Source organism: Coloeus monedula, assembly GCF_965178545.1.
Source record: "Coloeus monedula genome assembly, chromosome: 2".
NCBI classification, from domain to species: Eukaryota; Metazoa; Chordata; class Aves; order Passeriformes; family Corvidae; genus Coloeus; species Coloeus monedula.
This window is the reverse complement of record NC_138782.1, coordinates 5983394-6003029: the sequence shown is the minus strand read 5'-3', so window position 1 is coordinate 6003029 and position 19636 is coordinate 5983394. Positions and strand designations below refer to the sequence as shown.

General features: G+C 43.1%; 1 protein-coding gene across 1 annotated transcript in view; it reads right to left on the bottom strand.

Moving 5' to 3' along the window:
- SNAP25 (synaptosome associated protein 25) overlaps positions 1–19636 on the bottom strand; it is a gene marked incomplete at its 3' end in the record, with an annotated part of 60739 nt that overhangs the window by 17296 nt on the left and 23807 nt on the right. The window contains exons 2-4 of the mRNA XM_082277291.1: positions 10484–10618; positions 9807–9848; positions 1528–1576 (exon numbers count right to left, since the gene is read on the bottom strand). Coding sequence (XP_082133417.1) covers positions 1528–1576; positions 9807–9848; positions 10484–10555 — 163 coding nt within the window. The 5' untranslated portion in view covers positions 10556–10618. The remainder of the gene's footprint in view (positions 1–1527; positions 1577–9806; positions 9849–10483; positions 10619–19636) is intronic.

Sequence of the window (19636 nt, the reverse complement as noted above, 5' to 3'; positions counted from 1 at the left end):
ACTGAATACAGGGGTTTAGCAATAGTAGAATTCCAAAGTAAAAAAAAACCTACCAAAATTCAGGATTAAAATCAAAATAAATCTCCCTAGAATTCTGTGGGAAAATAGCAGTTAAAGAACAGAAACATATGTTCCCAGGAACCACTAAAGTTTCTGCTGCTCTGCCTGTGAATTACATTGCAAGACACACCTGGGTATTCCCAGACTTTCTTTGACAATATTTGTGATTTATTACAACTGTATAATTCACTTCTGAAATAAACCACATTATTTAGACAGGTGCCATGTCTGTTTCAACTAAGTAATTTCTGGTTCTTTGTATTCAGTGGTAGTTCTTTTACTGCCTTTTTTTTTTTTTTTTTTTTTTTTTTGAAGACAATAAAATATTCTCTGTAATATTTTTCTTGTCAAGTCAAATCGATGTGACAAAATTTGGTTGGGTTAAATTCTTCTCCCTAAAGAGGGGATGTTGGGGGAAAGCAATGAGACATACATAAAAGAGCAAATAGAAGAAAATACTTTCCATTTAGGTCTTGTTATTACTTTTCATTCATTATAGTGTCAGAGAGGAAGGGACATTACAACTGGAAAGGACCTGTCTGGTTCTGCAGTCCGTTTCTCAACAATTCCATACCCTTGTTTATTATCATCATCTGGGTTTGATGAGTAATACAGCATTACCTCTGCAGAAAACATTTCCTAATAATAATTTTGTGTCATGCCACATAGTAAATAATAACAGGGGCCTTTGGGGGGCTGGTCTGATAGAGAGTAGCAGGAATTTATACTCTGTTGATTTATTGGAGCCACCATTTTGCTGGGGCTGTGGTGCTACAGCAAATGAAGACTTATTAGTTATATTGAGAGGGAGAGAAAGCTACCTTTTCTTTGTACTATTATGAAGGGCAAAAATGTAATTTCCTGGAATGTATTGAATATATCAGGCTCTGTCTTTGTCACTGTCATCCACAGGAAGGTAGTCTAAGCCTGAAACCTCCTATATGGACAATTGTAATGAACTGATTGTGTCACACCTTTTAATGCTAAAATTCTGTCATCCTCACCACCTCACTACTGTACAAAAAGTAACTGAATTTTACACAAACTAAACCTGTTTTACCTTTTCTTGGGTTGCATTTATTGCATGTCTTTCATTTGTGACTTAAACAAGTGGTAAAATTATGTAGCACCTGCATAAATAATGCTGGATTTTACACTTATAGAGACAAATCTTCTCATCATGTATCTGGATCTTGACCCAAAGCTTGCTGAAATCAAATGGTGATTTGGATGAGTTCAGCCTGCAGCTCTCTTTGACATTAATGGGAAGCAGATCAAAAGAAGTACAGACTCTCAGGCAGCTGTTGTACATTTTTCTCTGTTGGACAACAAAGCTAAAGGCAAAGAGGTTTTGGGTTCTCATGCACAACCACACGTATTTTCTGTCCCTCATTTCCAGGGTTGCACACAGTCAGTACAGCACTTTGAGAAAGGTTATACTTCCTTACTGAAGCAATCTGAACTTACCTCCTTGCTCATCCAACATAACCAAAGTCCTGATACCAGCATCTTTACTCTACATCCCAATAGTGGTAGCAAGGTAAGGAGAGAGAGGGGGAGAAGAGAGAGAGAGAGAAAGAGAGATCAGTGAGGCAACACTCAGCCCTTGGTATGGGACATAGGAAGACACAAGAAAAACAGTGAAAGGAATGACAAGGGGCTGATGGCACAGTCCAAAGACATTATGTGTCTGGACACTGTGTAAGGAACCAGGTACTCTCCATTGTACCATCAGTCTCCTGGATTCACTGGGATACCGGACTTCTGCAGAAAGCACTAAGCCATGGACCTTGCAATTAAAATAAACACTTTGCACAGGAGTAATTTCTAAAAAGAGAAGATTCATCTCCGAGTTAAATGAAGCAGGAGAAGGGAGGATGGGGGTGTCGATATTGTAGGTGGATGTTAATCTCACAGGAGAAATTCCCAGGGAAAACAGGTATGACACAAACATGTTTGGGAAGGAGGCACAGTGGTTTGTGCACAGCTCTTGCTGCTGACAGAAGTCAGAAGGCTTACCTACTTAGGAAATCCAGTTTAAAGCAGGCTAATATTTAATAGGATTAAGCCATATTTTTTGGCTCAGTGATCTAATAGATATGGGTTTGAGCCAAGTTTTAATACAGTCAACAGACACCTTTAGCATTAATGGACTTTGAATTGGGCTTGAAGGTAGGATTTTCAAAACACCTACACACTGAATCTGCCTCTGCTCCCACAGCTTAGTGGGAATCTTATCACTGCCTTTACTGGATACAGTAAAGCTGTATCCAGCAAAGCTGAGCCATTCACAGCTCCCACCTGCCTAAACCAGTGGTAGGGCATCTTTCACAAGTACAATTTTTAGTATGCGTTATCATCACTCTGGGATGTGACCAGGTGTCTCCGGTTTCTGGGTGCTGTGGTACTGAGCTATATCACACATCAAATTATCTCCTTTTTAATTACAAAGGGGAAACCAGCTCCATTCTGCTTGGAGCAGTGGTAACATCTGTGAATAATTAATGGCCTGAATGATCTCCTGACTCTTGCATGTCAATAACCAATGCAGTAAGTCCTCTGTGGCCTGACAGCTTGACAGCAGAACTACCTGGACATGTGCAGCAGCAATTCACTTGTTGCCATGATCATAAAGCTATCCATGCTCCTGTGAAACAGATAACACCACCCCAGGTGGTGGTGTCGATTTCGCAGAGGGCAGGGAGAAGCCCACAGTTGCACGGCTACATCAGGAACAGAAAACTAAAGTCCTGACTGTCCATCTGGCTTTTCAAGCCACCCTCCCACTCCTGCAGGCAAATCAAGGACTTCATGTTATCCTTCCAGCCAGCTGCCCTGCTCACTGCTCATCAGTTTTTGTGGGAGCAGAAAAGTGTCTCTGGCCATCAGCGGCCCTGTCCATGCTCACAGGGCACTCCCAGGCTGCCACAGCCCACACTGGTTCAGCCACAAGCCCAATCCTGCCATGCTCAGGGCTGTTTGCCTGGTGCAGCTGGTGCTTCTCTGCTGCACTTCTGAGGATCCTGCTCAGCTCAAGAGGGACATGAGGTGCCTCTTGTGCCCTTCTCTACCTCTCCCTGCACTCCCATTCTTGTCTTTAATGTCTACATCACTGCAGAAACTGGGAAAAACATCAGATGTGTGCAGGCTGGTTTGCTTCCTCTTTTTAGAATGTCCCTGTGTGAGTTGCCAGATGGACAGAAAAGGCCTCCTGCCTCTCCCCATGGTCTGCTGCAGCCTGCTGCCCTCGGGTCAGCCATCTACCAGGCACCCACTGCTCTCTCTCCCTTCAAGTTCACACTGCATTTACTTGAATCTCAACCAGCTTTTATTTTTGCAGCCTTTAGAAATTTAGGGTCCAAGGGTTATCTTAGGTTTGCCAATTTAGAATAAAGAAACCACCTTAATTATCTTATATTTCCTTAAGCACTGCTTGTGCAACAGTTTTTTATTGGGTCTTTCTATACTGTTGGTACCCAGGGAGGTTTTACCCCCCCAGATTTGTATGTATTTTAACAAACATACTCATGCAAACACAAGAAGGCTGCTTGGGTCCTGAGTCACCCTGTGTTTCAGTAAATATGGTGCAGTCTGACATGGGACCCTTCCAAATATTGAACTCAGAAACCTTTAGTTGGTGCTGTGATAGTTGATGGCTTTTGGTGAATCAGACATAATCAGGCTGAGAAACATTTACTGCTCTTTAACCCTTATTTTCCTACTGTGTTTAACATCTAAGCAAACTACCTTTACACAGCTAAGATGTCCAGTGACCTGAACAAGACGTGCTGAGAGATGAACTCAGCAATTAGACCCTATGGTTTGTATTTCATATCAAATCTTTACACAGAGAGAAAGAGGTGAAATTTTCTTTTATTTACCTGATCATCAGTGCCATTTAATTTTATCAGGCAACACTGTATCTCTCTTAAGAACAGCCTGCCACGGCATTAACACAAATGTGAAAATTTTAAAGGGTCTGCAATGAATAAACTTGTCTGCATCTGTGGTCTAATCCAAAGCATATTGAAGCTAATAAAGAGGTGGTGACTGAAAAGGATGAGGTGTGATTCAGACATCAAGTGACAATCTCCTTCTGTTCAAAATTTCTATTAAGCATTAATTTTCAGCTTTTCCACAGAAAGAATTAAATGTGTAAAGTCAATTAAAAAATAAATCACATTCGTGCATTTAAAATAGGTCCAGACTTTTAGAAAAGCTCAGTATTTCCATTATGACTGATATTTTAGATAGCTCAAACCCCAACCTGTCTGTAAGACAGAACTATTCTAAAAATGTCTTCATCATCCAGATGTCTGAGCAGGAGAGAAACACTCGGTGACTGACCCCCAGTGACAACAGACTGAGGCATCTCTGGAAAGTACAAAACCTCAGCTAAAGGAATATAGAAGAAGAAATGTGCCAAACAAGTGTGTTTGGGGGGCAGACACAGAAACTCCCCTTGGTCTCAGCGGAGCAGGTGCCACTCGAGCTGGTTGCTGGGACAATGTGTAACAGGAGGTGATGAAAGCTCTCCTGTGAAGTGCCAGTCCAGGAGAATATGTTTTACAACCTCTGCCCCTGAATCCTTGATGACAGACTCGCATCACCATGGGCCCAGTGGCTGTGCTTGGGTTTGTCTGGTCCTGAGGGCTCAGGAAGGATTCCCACCCACATCCAGTCCTCTCCAACACCAAGGACATCCTGTGTGGGAAGCCATGAATGGGTAGAACTAGTGGGGTCCATCATGGTTTGAAATTGTGTGCTAAAGTTCCACCTTGGCCAGGATTAGATTTCTTCCTTCCTGTGCAATGGAGGAATGTGTTCAGACCCTCCACACCTTGTACAGGCAATCCTGTTTAGTTTGCAGCAAAATAAGGGTTCTCAAAAAAATGAAATGCTTAGGGGTAGGTCAGGCCAGAGAGATGAAAAATGCATCTTTCACAAGACCCTACAGAACTCATGAGCACATGCCATTTTCATCCAGTTCTTAAATCTGCAACAGCCATCTGTTTCCAGAACACATTCTGACTCTCTTTGTCTTCTCATTGCACTTGAGAGGAGAATTTGGACTGCTGGATTTTGTCAAGACACAGCAAACTTCTCACATTCTTGTCCTTTAGAAGAAAATGGCACAGCATGAATTGCTTATGTTGAGGCATTAAACTGGCAGCTCTGGAGTTCCTCTGTTTATCCATAATGCAGATATTCTGCAGATGGTAAAATATATAATATATATATAATAATTTTGCACATGAGATGACCTTTCAGAGCAGGAAGCCAACACTTCCAACTTAAAAATGTATCACATAAGGTGAAACAGACCCCGTAGATTTTAGGAAAGTTGGTGTCTTTCAATCTTTCACCTAGGCTCTAATGTTTAAATAAAAGCAAACGAACAAGCAGTACTGATTTGGGTTCTGCATCATTTATATGAAGCACATGCCCTGGTTCTTCATTTGGCCACTGGCAAAGCTATTAATCAAAGAACCAGAGTATGATTTTAAACCCCTGGGCTTAATTCAACTCATAGATACTTTAGTCTGTCAGTGCTTCAATGAAGCCAGTTTAACAGCATAACTGGGAACCCTTTTGGAGGCTTTAATATCCATTATCCTTAGTCATCAGTAATAGCTTTTTAAAACTTTTTGGTTGGTTTTTTTGGTTATTTGGTTTTTTTGCTTTTTTTTGGTGAGGGTTTCACTCAAAGCAAGTCAGCAACAAAACATTCACCCAAATTTGCCTAGCACTTTGGAGGGGAATTGCATTGCTATATCATTTCTTGTTATTGCCGTTACATAACTTAATTTCCCAAGATGGAAATAAAAGTAGGAAGAGAATTGGAATGACTTCTCAAAGGGCTCATCAGTCCCTCCAGGAATATGGTGTGTTGGGTCCTATCCTACCAAAGGCAGCTACTCAAATTTTGGTTTAGCCTGAGGGAAGATTTTCCTAACGCTATAAGAGGATGGTGTATTAGGTAGAGAATCCAAATTCTGGAAATCAGTTTCCCTGCATTTCAGGAGATATCCTGAAAAACATATATACACACTCTCAGTTATGTGAAGAACACGTAAACTTCCACTTTGATGAAGAATTTTGCTTTAATCAGAAATTATAGAGTTTGCTTTGAATGAACTAATACAGACAGTTATGTACCAGGACAGGCTGACATGGCTAGCAGTTCCCACAGACATTAAAGAGAGCTGCCAACAGCCTAAAGACAAAAATGTGGTCAAAGAAACATTTTTCAGTCATCCATAGTAATGAATTTGCTCAGCTCCTGCTCCAGGTTCCCTGTCACCCTGTTAACGCTCCGATGTCTCCCTGTGCCTGATTGAAGAGCCACACACTGCTGCTCCACCTGTTAAATCAGATCCTCAGCCCACATGAATCTGCTACCCCCTGGTTAACCTACACAAAGGGGTCTAATCCTGCATTGGAGGAAGTGAGACCAGAGTTATGGATCACATTCCTTTGTGCCAGATACGCATTTCTGTGGAATTACACTGGTTAAAACACTTCACTGAGGGGAACTGTTCCAATAGTTCAGTAGTTCCAATAGGTCTAATGATGTCAAAGGGATTTTTCAAATTAGCTTTGACAAGGTTTGGGCCAAACTCTAAATTAATAGAACACCTTTTCTTCTACTTTTCAAACTAAGGAATGTTTGCCTGTGATAATAAATGTCAGGGTAAACTCACAGCTGGTAAAATGGCATTCTGTTTGTTCAGTGTCCTGCGTATGGCAGCATCAGATATCAAACATTTATAGCTCAAAATTTCACCTTTGATACTTCACTCTAACCTCATATGGAAAAAGATAGTCCTGCCTGGATTTAAATGTACAAAACAGCCCTTTTGTCTGTACATTCCTAAGTGCTTTCTTCTGAGCTTTTAGCACTACTGATCTTGTTGTTTTTTCCTTGCTGCTTCATAGCTACAAACCATCTTTTTTTCCCCATACTACCACAATTGATTTTCCTCAAAGGCCATAGTGGTCACACTGAAAGATGGGAGCAAACTCCCAGCTTTTCTTCCCACACGTGATATTCTGCATTGCATAATGTTGCCTCAGAGGTAAAAAGCTGGAACGCAAAAATAAGAAGGTCAGCTACAAACTGTATTTAGTCTCACTTGTTCTGCCTCAGTTCATTTTCATTTTATGTTTTGGCCCAAACATTGCACAGCATCATCATAAAATACAGGTATTTATAGCACTGAGTGGCTCAAAAGAGCGCTGGTCAGTGCAGATTAGCTGCACTGCTTGGGTATGATGGGCACCATGGAGCAAACTGGGGTTTGGAATCTGTCATTCCAGTACAGAGCTACCTTGGGGCAAAGCCGTGGCTGCTTTTGTAACACTTCTTCCTTCCCTTGTTGTGCCAGAACTGGAAAATCAGCTTCTTGCAAAGCTGGGTTATAAAATCAAGAAGCAATAACATAGTTGGCTTTCCTTGCCCATGTTCCCTGGGAGCAGCATCAGGGCTTCATCTCCAATCTCTGAATAGTCCTCTGGGGCAAGGAGGGCATGTCCCCATTGTTCCCCCATTGTCCCCCCATTGTCCCCAGGCTATGACCTGCAATTCAGCCTTACACGGCTATGGGGCTTCCCTGGGTGGACAGCACTCTTCTGGCTCTAGGATGGAGTCCAGTCAGTCTGTTTATTCTGTATTTCCTGACAGCAATCCATACAAATGTACACAGTAATAATGCTTAAACATGGAGGCATCCTTTTCCTAAGAAAGGAAGAGAACAGAGTAAAAAGCATTGTTTCCCTGAGTATTTCCTGTCTCCATCCACTTGACTTAGGTTCTGCTAGGTGAGGAAGTCTAATTGGATTTTTGGGGTCTATTAAATCAGAGCAGTGCAAGTTCAATTTCAAATACTCTCACCATCTGTCTTTTCAGTATAAAATCTCTCACTTCCTAAATGCTTCTCTTTTTTTTAAAGTACCTAGGAAAGGGGATTGGAATAATCAACCAGTTGTTTAGTCCACATAAGAATTTTAATGGTCTCCTGTAGTCACATTAGTGAATACAATATTCAGCTCATTTTAGAAGAACTCCCTTGACTACTCAGTGCTAGTTTTAGCAACTTCTCTATTTGGACAGGAAGATACTGTGGCATCTGAATAAACGCCAGGTCTAGACAGATGCTGAGCTCTTCCAAGAAGCGCTACAGACCTACATAAATTCATTGGTGGATTCAGCAGTCCCAGTTCTCCTCCCACTTTGCCATTTGCTGTGATTTAATACTGAAATTCCAGTGGCATTCACAATATGCTGGTTCAATATGTTAGGAAGATTCAAGCAGTGCATAGGCCACACAAATACGGCTCAGGAGAGACAGGGCTGATATTTACTGATGGCTTGGCCCCAAGCAAATCACTTCCCTTTCTGCGCTTCTCCTTCTTCCCACTCATCATCTGCCTTGTCTATTTAGATCCCAGGCATTTTGGGGCAGCAGGCTCTCCTGCCTTGTGTTGTGGGGGTACTCATATGAGACTCTCTTCAATGTTGTTGAACTGATTTCAGCGGGAGCTGCATCCAGCACAGAGTTGTCGTAAAGTGGTAGTTAGAAATGGTGTGTCCAGGGAACTGAGCAGCAAAAATGGACAGATTGCTCGTGAGACAAGAGCATTTTTCGGCTGCACGGGGCCCCAATCTGAAGTGTTTGTGGAGGAAAAGTGATGCTGACTGTGCTCAGTGACCTGTCTGTCTGTCTGTACATGGAAATTTAATTTTTTCTCCACTGGACTCCATTGATCTTCACAGTGGTGATTGATTTCAAGGCCATAAAGCCTACGGCTGGGGTTGTGCTTGTTCCTGAACACGGGACCTGATGTAATTTTCTTCCCATTGTCTCCGCTGGAGACTCCTCTGGTTGTCAGGAGTACTGGGACTGTCAGTGCTGATGACCCTGATTAAAAATGTCACCAGCTCCAGCACCAGGGCTCACATGGTGTCTGAAAATAATGCATCCTGTCAGGTGGCAGCAAAGTTTTCCGCCACCTGATGGCTGAACACTCAAAACTAAACTGAGTTGAGATTTTCCAACTTTTAAAGCCCTTTATTGTGAAGAGGGTAAAATACAGCCTGATTCAATTGGTTTTTTCCCTCCAGGCAGGTATTAGCTGTGAGGACCAAGCCAGCAACCCCTTCCTTAGCACTGTGGAAATCAGAGTGCTTCCTTTTCCAAAGCAGTCGATCTAGGACATCTCATGAGCCTTGAAATCCTGATAAATATTTCAGAGATACATAAAGAAATGGCATTTACATGCTGTGCTGACCAGTGTTCTATAAATAACTGCAAGTGTTTATGGAGAGGGAATTATTTAAAGCAGACTGGGAAAATGGATGGAGGGCCCTTCTCACCTTCCCCTCTTGCACTGTTATGCCAAGGACATGAGAGTGGTGCCGACACGAGGCACCCAGAGCTCTGCAGCAGACTCAGCCACTTGTCCCTGACTCCAGGTCACCTTCAGAGGCCATTTCCTTCATTTATCTCCAGAATCCTGTCTTGGTGAATCCTCAGGTATGGGCAAACCAGTGCCTTGGCTGCACTTGGCATCCAGGGAACAGTGTCTTGCATGGTCCTAGTGAGGGGTAGGGATGAGCAGGGACGGTGGCACATAAAGCTGTGGCAAGGCCCTACCAATGTGAATTTTAAAAAAAACATTTCCAGTGTCACACTCTCCATCACTTTTGCTCACAATGGAAGTGCAAATAAAATGCAAGTCCTTACCTCTTCAACAAGCTGTAGCATTCGACGGGTGCTCTCAAGGGACTGAAAAAAAACAGGAGAAAACACTGAGATTTGGCAAGTTACGCTTTCCAAGGCTAACATGTAGGCTCATGCTGACAGGATGTTTTTCCTGCACTCTTTCTCTCCCCTCCAAATCTGGCCATCAGCAGGGCACTGGTGATCTCTCCATCTCTATGGATGGCTAATGCAGCAGTTCCCAGCACACCTCGAGGCAGCTGCAGTCTCCAGGGCTTGTGCCCCCCTTGCTCACACACTGCGGTGGTGCTGCTCGGAACAGCAGGCGTTCCACTTTAAAAATGAAGCCTGTGGTTTTCAGCTAGGACTCTTCAGAGACCTAATTGGTGACTTCTAACAGTTAATAGGTTTGACAAATCGAAGGAATCCTCAGAAAATATTAAATTGTTGCCTTTTGCTCTGACGCCAGTCAAATTGATGCAGTCTAATACCTAAACCAAACTCACAATCAATAAATGCCCTAATCTAGACTAAACATGACATTAAATTTTAGCCCAGCTCATTTCATTTCCAATTCTGCTTTCAGTGTAAAGCTGACAGAAAAGAGCTCTAGAAATCCTTTGCCGGATCATCTCCTATTTCTGGCTGTGTGTTTCACACCAACCCCAGCCCTGAGTTCCCAGTTTAGCTACTGGTCTCACTTCATCAGCGAGCTGGTCGGCACGCCGCTGCATTTCTTCCAACTCATTGCGCATATCCGCGTCTTCCGCCATTTTAGCTGTGGGGGTGTTTGGGGATGCCGCAGATCAGGATTTGCACTCAGCTGCTTTGTGAGCCTGAAAGACAATGAAAAGGAAGAGAAACAGTGTGGTTAGGAGCCGTGCTTAAAGGTTAGTCCCACAAAAGTGCCTTTATTACATCAGTGTCCTCACCCAAACTCTCGTTCTGGATAGTAATTCCTATGTAGTAGAGAGCAAATCCTTCCTTTTTTCTTAACCTTTCAAATGCAATTCATATGGAAGCTGGACACTCAGGAGATGTTATTTGCTGCCAGAAACAATCTTGAAACCCATTCATTCTTCTCTAGAATTAAAAGGCTTAATGTGAAGCAGGTCAAGGTCAAGCCTATGCCACTCAAGTCCTATGTTTCAGCTGCCTTGCTTGGAGGGCTGGATGCTCAGCTAACACATCTTCAATTAAATTAAAGACTATGAAACTTTCAGGATTTTTATCAGCTAATGACTTGTCCACCATGATATAGTTCAGACTATGAAATGATATTTACAGCTAGACTGGGAGAAGTCTGTCTGCCTGGAAGAATCCTTCATTTTGGGGGAAGCGACGATAGGACCTACTGGTATTTTCAACTTCTCCACAAAGTGGGTCAGATCCTGCTCGTGGTTATTCCTCTTGATACAGAATGACACCCCTGTGCTCGTCCTAACCGGAGGTCAGGATGCAGTCCATTAATGCTCATTTGGGTAGGGTTTCTTTCTTGTTACAAATTCAAGCTAGCTCTGATTGCTGAGCATGACTTGATTAAGAAAGGCGGGCCCTCCTACCATCTGTCAGGTCTTTATAACAACAACACTGGCTTATTTCTTTGCTTGATTCAAGCACGGCACATTGCAAATTACTGCTCACTGAATGTTAGATTTGTTCATTGCAGGAAAACCTAATTGCAGGTGCAGAGCAGGTGGGGAAGTTGTGGGGGACTGCAAGTAAACAGCCATAAAGCAGATGCCATCATGCTCAATTACAGAAAGAGGACAAAAGCAGACCCTTTCGGCAAAGCTGCTCTGAGAAGGCAGGATCCCGGGGGCTGTTTTCTGTCCTGTCTTTGCGGTATGTGCAGCCTTTATGAAACAAAATAATTCAGGGCAGAGCTTGGCTCTAAAATTTTAGCAATAACAACTCTGTTTAAATGGAAGTTACTATATATTGGAGATTAAACCATTCCTCACTTTGATGGTGCTCTCCATCAGGACATCAGGAGTTTGGGCTGAGCAGGTACAGCTGGGTGGCAGTGACATTTGCTGGATCACACCCTGTTTGCTTAGAAAGGTGTAAGGAAAGCAGGCAGTTCCTTGCATTTCCTCTGCACCTTCAGCAACAGATTTGCTGCTTTTCTCATCTAAGAGGGAATATGTGACCTTCATGCCTTCACATTAGCTGTGCCCTCACTCACGGTTGCTTTTCCTCCTTGAAGCTACAGCAGGAAAAAATCCATCTCGAGGAGTCAGCCCTGCAGCTACTGGCACGGCATTCTACTTTCATCACTGAGCACACCGCCATATCCTTGTCAGAGGGAGGCTGACATTTTGTGATGGGTCACACCATGTGTAGGAGCCCAAATGTCTGCTGGAGAAGGAGGCCACCTGGTCCTGCCAGCTGCGTGGTCACAGCAGTGTGAAGGACCAAGCTTAGGCAACTTGTCTGCAGCCCCAGCTGATGCAAAGGCAGAGCTTAATTTCATGGCTAATACTCAGGCTGATATTGGACACTTCAAGGATGCTCACAAACAGCAGGAAACAAGCTTTACAAAAAAATGGTGCACTCGGATATTTAGGAGGAAAAGATAAACTGGGAACTGGTCTCTTCCTGAAGGGCATGTGAAAATGTGGGGATACTCTCAAGGCCACCCCAGCCTTCCCACCCTGCTGCTGTGCTGGTGTGTGTGCCCTTTATATCACATCATGCAGCTCCAGGAAGACACTTCTCCTGGCCAGCAAATGGAGCATGCTCAGGTAGGATAAAAAGAAGATATTTCAGTAAAGAACCATGCTCCAAACTCCTGTCCCACTTGGCACAGGCTGTCTCTAGCACTGGTCACTGCTTCACAAATTGTGGGGTTTTCCCAGACTGAGGCACAACCCAGCACTGAAATATTTCTGGCATAGCCTCTGTACCAGAACACCAAGATTAAGCCTGTGGACCTAGTTTTGGCTCATCTAGTTCAAATATTCTCCTCTACCTGGACCCCTTGCTACACTTGCACTGGCAGAATAGCAGCACTGAGCTTTAGCAAAAACCAGGATAATTTGTTTAGGACTTTGAGACTGATCTAATTGGTAAATACATATAGATGTTGAGGGGTAGGAAAGTGGTTCTGTGCTGTGTCTGTGTGGTAGCATCTCACTGGCTGTGAAGTGGGAGGTGATGCATCAGTGAGAGGGTGGGATGCTAACAGGGAATTTGGTTCATTCTCTAAGCTTATCCAGTGTGAGCTGAAAAATTACAGACCTGTAAGTGAGTGGAGGTGACATGAGGGCTTCTACTGACAAGAGCAATTTATGTATTCACTGTTGGTCAGTCTCTGCGGATACAAAAAAAACTGCACAGAAAATTCTGTTCTCAGGTTGATTCCAGCATGACTTTTGATGTTTTCCTTATTAATTTGTTTGATCATGAGCCAGCAGTGGTGATGGGTGGTGCAAAAACAAGAAACAATGTGGAGAAACTTCCACAGAAGCACAGAATGGTTTGGGTTGGAAGGTTCCTTAAAGATCATCTCATTCCAGCCCCCTGCCATGGACAGGGACACCTTTCACTAGACCAGGTTGCTCAGAGTTCCATCCAACCAGACCTTGAACACTTCCAGGTATGGGGCATCCACAGCTTCTCTTGACAACCTGGTCCAGTGACTCACCATCCTCACAGTTGGGAATTTCTTCCTAACGTTTAATCTAAACCTACTCTCTGTCACTTTGAAGCCATTGTCCCTTGTCCTGTCACTCCATGCTCTTGTGGGGTTTTTTTTAGTCACCCTTCTTGGTTTGTTAGAACCATCAGTTGGCATCTTAGTGACAGACGTGCCTTATTTTGCATCAAGCTAAAAAAAGGGTCAGAGCTTGTAACTGGAGAGATGTTGTGCAGCAAGTGATTGAACTTGACAGGTTTATTGAGATTGTTTGGTATTTGTAAAGCACTTAGAATGTATTGAGAAATAGCAAAAAGTGTTCTTCCAGACAAGTCATTTTACATCAAGTTTTAGTCATAAACAGAAGTGCCCCACAGCTATGCTGATTCAACTTTATTTAATAGAAAACCGTGCCCAAGAATCAATAAAGGTTACTGATTTGCACACAATATGATAAACTACATATATTTTGTAGATGGCAGGGAATGAGTTTAATTTTTTTTCAGATTTTGCAATTTATAATGTGGAATCGGACAGATTAGAGATAGGATTTTCCTTGAAAAGTCCTGTTTAGGCTGAAATGCCATTCCACTGTCATGAATTTCCAACAACAAACCCTGTTATCAATAAAAATCCTGTAGAGAGAAGAATTATGTTTTAAAGGGAATTATTGCTCTAAAGTACAAATTAATGGTTCTCCCTCTGTGCTGTTTCTTAGGAACACCTATAGTTTTCCTGAAGTTTAAAAACATGGAAAATGAATTATTTCAGGAATGGTCATGGAAAGTTAAACCATGATGAATTTTATCTTACTGATACTAGACAGACTTTCAAAAGCATAGGTCTGGCTTAGGCCCACTGAAACCCGCTCTTGTTTTAGTAGAACAGAAACAGGCCTGAGATAGTATTGAGGACTTGGCATAACAAATTCCTTGCAGAATTTATATTTTTGGTACTAGTTGGTATTTTGCATTCTGTTCTCATTCAAGTTAATTTGAATCAAATATCAAAATTCTATGATTGCCTTAGGAACCTCTAATATAACTACAATAAACTCTCCAAAGTGTACTCTGTACTTTCAACTTAAACTACATTTTATTTTATCTACAGTCCCTGCAGAGATGACAGATCAGAAAACCAAAGTAGGGATGTAATATGTTACGCTCTTTAGATCTAAAACTTTGATAAAAAAAGAGAAAAGGTTGCTACAGAAGTTACAGGCACTGCATTCACTCAATTTGTGTTTATACTTGCAGTAATTGCCTATACAAATTCAACCTCAAAATTTCACGAGGATCTTGGTTTTCCCATTTCGGAAAAGGGAAAGGAAATCCTCTGGGTTCACATACAAACATCCACGGTGCTCTTTGAAAAGAAAAAACAAAGGCCAAACATGGCTACAAAATACTGTGTACAGCATGTTCCAGGCTGTGCTCTGTCTCCTACACAATGCAAGTAACTCCAGGCTCTTGGGTGATTTACATCAAATTCCCTGCAGATGGTCTCCTACCTTATGCCAGTGCTTGTACAGAAGCACAACAGACTGAATGTTAGAGAGAAGTACAAAGAGAGACTGGCTAATGGAAAGACATTTCCTATTATTCTTCGAATTCTGCATCTGCTATTTCAGTAGTGCTAAGATGCAATGAAGAATCCTACAGCAAGTACATTATATAATCCGTATGGAGTTATACTGAAGGGTCAGAGAGACCTCTGTCTGTCCCCAGAGGAAGAGAGATACAGCAAGTGACCTTTGAAAGCAAATATTTGCTTCACAGTGATATAAACACTTCAATGCAATAAATACAGGAAAATGAAAATGCTGCAATTTACTGGGGAGAAGGCAACGCAGCAATATAACGTTCTTTTTTAAGCACTCTCCCTGTTATTAAAGGACACATCTACTCTTCCCATGGATATTTGTAGCCAGAAGACGACTGCATTGCCGTATTTTACTAAAAAAGTCAGAGTCGATCCATCCCACTCTTTGTGCCTCTTTCTTGTAGGACTGAAAGCGTTACCATGGTGGCGTTGTGTTCGTAGAGCCACGGAAAACCCAAGAAGAGACACTTTGAATCAAGTGTCTCAGGATGGATGTTGGGCGGGCCATTTAAAGGTGGAATTTGGGTTGCTGCTATTGCCTGGCTGTTGGTAGAAGAAGAAGCACTGTCAAAGAGGGAGATGAAACACAGCTACAGATGAAGAGGGTCATCCTTGCTCCCCGGTGTCAGCCCTCATTTGGCTTCCCGTGTGCCATCCCAGGGGTGTTCAGCCTCTATGGGGTCAGGCACAAGGCAGCTCTGGGGCTCTGTAGGATCCTCCTGTCACAGGACACATTCTTTATCCTGTCGGGCCTCCTCAACAGTGACCACTGCCCAGTGGGGAGCTCTCTACAGCTCACCTGTCCAGCACATTGGCTGTGTCATTCACCGCCTTCACAAGCCTTCTGAGAGGGGCTCCTGGTGGCTGGATTATAGGAAATGCACTGGCATTAACCCCAAAGCTCAGTCTAGACCAGGAACTGCCTGCTAACACCAGCAGGGAATGAAATTACATGGAAAGTGTGAACGTGCTGCAAAAGGATGCTTAGAAACCATTACCTGTGTGTGTGCTACTGACACCACAGGCTCCCTCTGAAACTGTGTTGAGGATGGAGCGTTGGAAGGCAGATCCCAACAGAAAGCCAGGAAAGTCATGTGTGTGCTGCCCACAGTTGGTGTGACAGGCAACAGCTGGTGAGACATTTTAGGGAGTTGGGAACATAGTTTTTATAGATTGTGGGCTCTCAGCAACAGCCCTCACAAGCTCCAACTTTTATGACTTCTGTCATCTCCATCTCCTTTGACCCAGAGCTTACCACAATTAATACTGCCTATAATTAAACATGCCCTGCTTTTGCTCTTACTGTGTTTTAACTGATCTGAAAGCACTTGGAGAAGAACTCAGATAATTCTGTAATGAAAAATCCTATTTCAACATTTTACACTGTAGCATAAAATGCAACAATGAAAAATTAGTCAGGATTGTTATTTATATTTAAATTCTAAATAGATTTGAAATAAAGTCTTGAGGAAAGTCTGCCTTTTGCCTCAATTCTTCAGCACATCCTATTGCATGGATCTAATTTATTCACAAGATTTTCAGCAAAGTTCTCATTCCTTTGGAAACACCTTTGTAACGTTTGTGTTACAGATTAAGCCAAAAAGCTGGAGCTGTGCTTCTGTAAGGTCTGTCAGTCTTAACCCATGGCACAGACACCTCAGTTCTTTCCTGCTGCTGTCCCACAGCATTTTGCTGCAAGCCTTCGGGCTCACTTCCACAGCCCAGACTGACAGAGTGCAGTGATAATAACCAATTTCACTTCATTCTTGCTTGATACTCAGTAAAGAGTAATGGCTACTGGTGAGGGCTTTTCAGGGAGTGACTTTGGAAAAGACAGGCGCTGAGATCTTGCAAATCTGAATTCAGGAGAAGCCAGTAATTCCTAGTTTATTCCTGTCTTCTTGCATCGCCTTAGGCAACTTATTTTACTCTCAGGGCTTGCTTGCCTTGCCTGAAGACAGGTCTCTAGAGCTGTGTGAGGTGCTGCAGGTGTTTGATTTCCTGCTGCTGGCTCTATCCATCAGCACCGTGCAGGTGTCTTGGATACCCTCTGATGGGACTGCTTGTCCATGTTTAACAGCTGAATCTGTCTCCCCTCTACACAACACAGATAAAATCCTTCTCTTCCTTCCTATCTATCTTGCCCTTGTTTTGTCCTACTTCAATTGCAGGTGTTTCAGGGCACGGACCGGCACCTTGCCTGGGGTCCAGGACAGCTGGGACTTTGGGATAAGTGCTGGTGAGCATGGTGTCATATTCTCCCACTGCACCTCTGCCACCCCACCCCGATACAAGGCAAGTCACTGTTGTCCTGTCAGCTGTCAGACAACACGGCTGCTCCGTGAGGCTCCTCCAACACACGCTTGTCGCTTCACCAGGCTCCCACACCGAAAAAAATGAAAGCACAGACCAGCCATTTTGTAACAATATCACCTCAGAGTAATAAAACCTTGACTTTCTATCCATTTTACTGCTAAAAGAAAATAAACCTCTCAATGTGTTATCTCTTTGCAGTCATTTTTACACCTATGAACCCACACGTTTTTCCTTCTTTTTTTTTTTTACTTTCCCACAGAAACAGAAAAACATTCAAGGCAAAAATGTTTGCTCTGTTCATCTGGGAGAGTGACCAGCCAGAGAGGTGGAGGGTGAAGAAAGAAACCTTCTTAGGGGAGTGGGCACCACATCTGCTGGCAGCACAGAGCACAGACCTGGACAGAATAGGCTGCTGTGAGTCAAATTCCCTGTTATTGCAGCTCCCTGTCTCATGCAGCTTCATTTATAATTTAACAAGCTATGTCCTATGATTCACTAAGTTTATTGTATTTCCACTAGTTCTGAGTCCAGACCCTCACTTCTCCAGTACCAAAAAAACATTTTACTTTTAGCACTAATTGATTCCCAGCTAGGAAACAGCAGCTTGTTCCTGTGCTGGTGTTGTCCTGTGGCTTAAATAGCTTATCTTCTTCCCTGCTCTCTCCTTTTCTCTCTCTGAGGTACAGAAACAGAACTTGTAACCTTTCCCAGCATTTCTTATGACGTGAAAGATGGGCTCTGTTAGTCCCTTCCTGGTAGACAGACTGTTTGTCATCCTGCCAGCTCTTGGTTATGCCAGTTCCATTTGAATTAGTCTTCTCTGGAAAAGGGTGGCTGGCCTTTCACACGGTATTTTAAATGAGGGTATGGGCTTTGCTCAAAGGGCTTAGTGCTTCCCCATCCTTCCAGGATATACCTGCTCCAAAATATCCTACAACCTGATTTGCCATTTGCATAGCTGGATCTAGATGGCTCAGAACAAGAAATCCAGGTATTAGTAGAGGGGATTAAAGAAAACGTCTTGACTTGTGACAAAGCTGTTTGCATTCTCAGGCCAGAATCTTGGAGAAAAACTAAAGGCATCTGCCTAGCTGGAGGATGAGATCTCTGACTGTGTCATGATTGCCAGTAGAACTCAAACCCTAAATCTGTTCAGGTCTTCAAAATATTCACTGGCCATCACTGCAGCAAAAATGAGCTGTCAGCCTCTCTTCAATTTCATTCCAACCTGGGTTTCTTTACACTGTTCCTAAGCCACTAAATCTGATTAATGGTCAATTTTAGAAGCTAGTGGTGAAAGTCACGCCCCATTTCAAGTTGGAGGAAGTGTCGCCACTGCCATTAGTGGGGTCAGAATTGCAGGTAGAGGTACGAGCCAGCGGCGACGGTGCTGGGAGAGGCCAGCAGTGTGTGGAGGGGCGGGTGTGAGTGTGGAAACACCAAACAGGAGTGTGTGGCATCTTAAATACTTTTCTGCCAGATTTTCCTGGGGCTCTGCGTTGCTCCCTTCTGTTTCTCTGAGATGGAATAGAAATGTAAAATGGAATTATTGCAAAACATTTATTGAGGGATTCAAGAGACAGCAAGGAATAAGAAAACTGCATGGCTAGTTTTCCTGGGGCATTCCCACCAGGCTCCATGAGGCCTGCTGCATTTGCTGTTCCTAGGTTTGTAGAAAGAAGCTGTTCCCTCTGCACAGTCTTCTCAAGAGTGCCAGAGCTCCTGGTCCAGCCCCCACTCCATATACGCATCCAAACCTCTTCCAGACCTCCTGGTTTAAGCTAATCATCACCCCTCAGCATTCCAAACCATAATGATCCATGGGTGAAGAGTCTCCTTCTGTACCTTCACAAACCAAGAGGAGCAGCCCCAGTGGCAACAGAGAAATGGAGCTGAGCTTCTGCAAGAGAGCATTAAATGAGTAGTTGTTCAAAAGACCTCGCTCCACATTGCCTCAGCCTTTCCTACGTCTTCTCTGCCTTTGCAAAGTCAGTGCAAAAGGTCAGAAGAGTTCCACACTCTTCTATTACACACTGATCAAATCAATGGCAGCAAACGCAAACCAGTAGAGATCATCCTCGAATTTCTTAAAATGATCCAAGAAGGCAGACTGACAACTGAAGAAAGACATTTTTAGGCTAAATGCATGATGAAAAGGAAACCCACAAATTGGAGAAAGATTTTTTTAGGCTAAATGGATGATAGAAAGGAAACTCGCAAACTGGAGAAAGATTTTTTTTTTAGGCTAAATAGATGATGAAAAGGAAACCCACAAACTGCAAAAAGGTATTTTTAG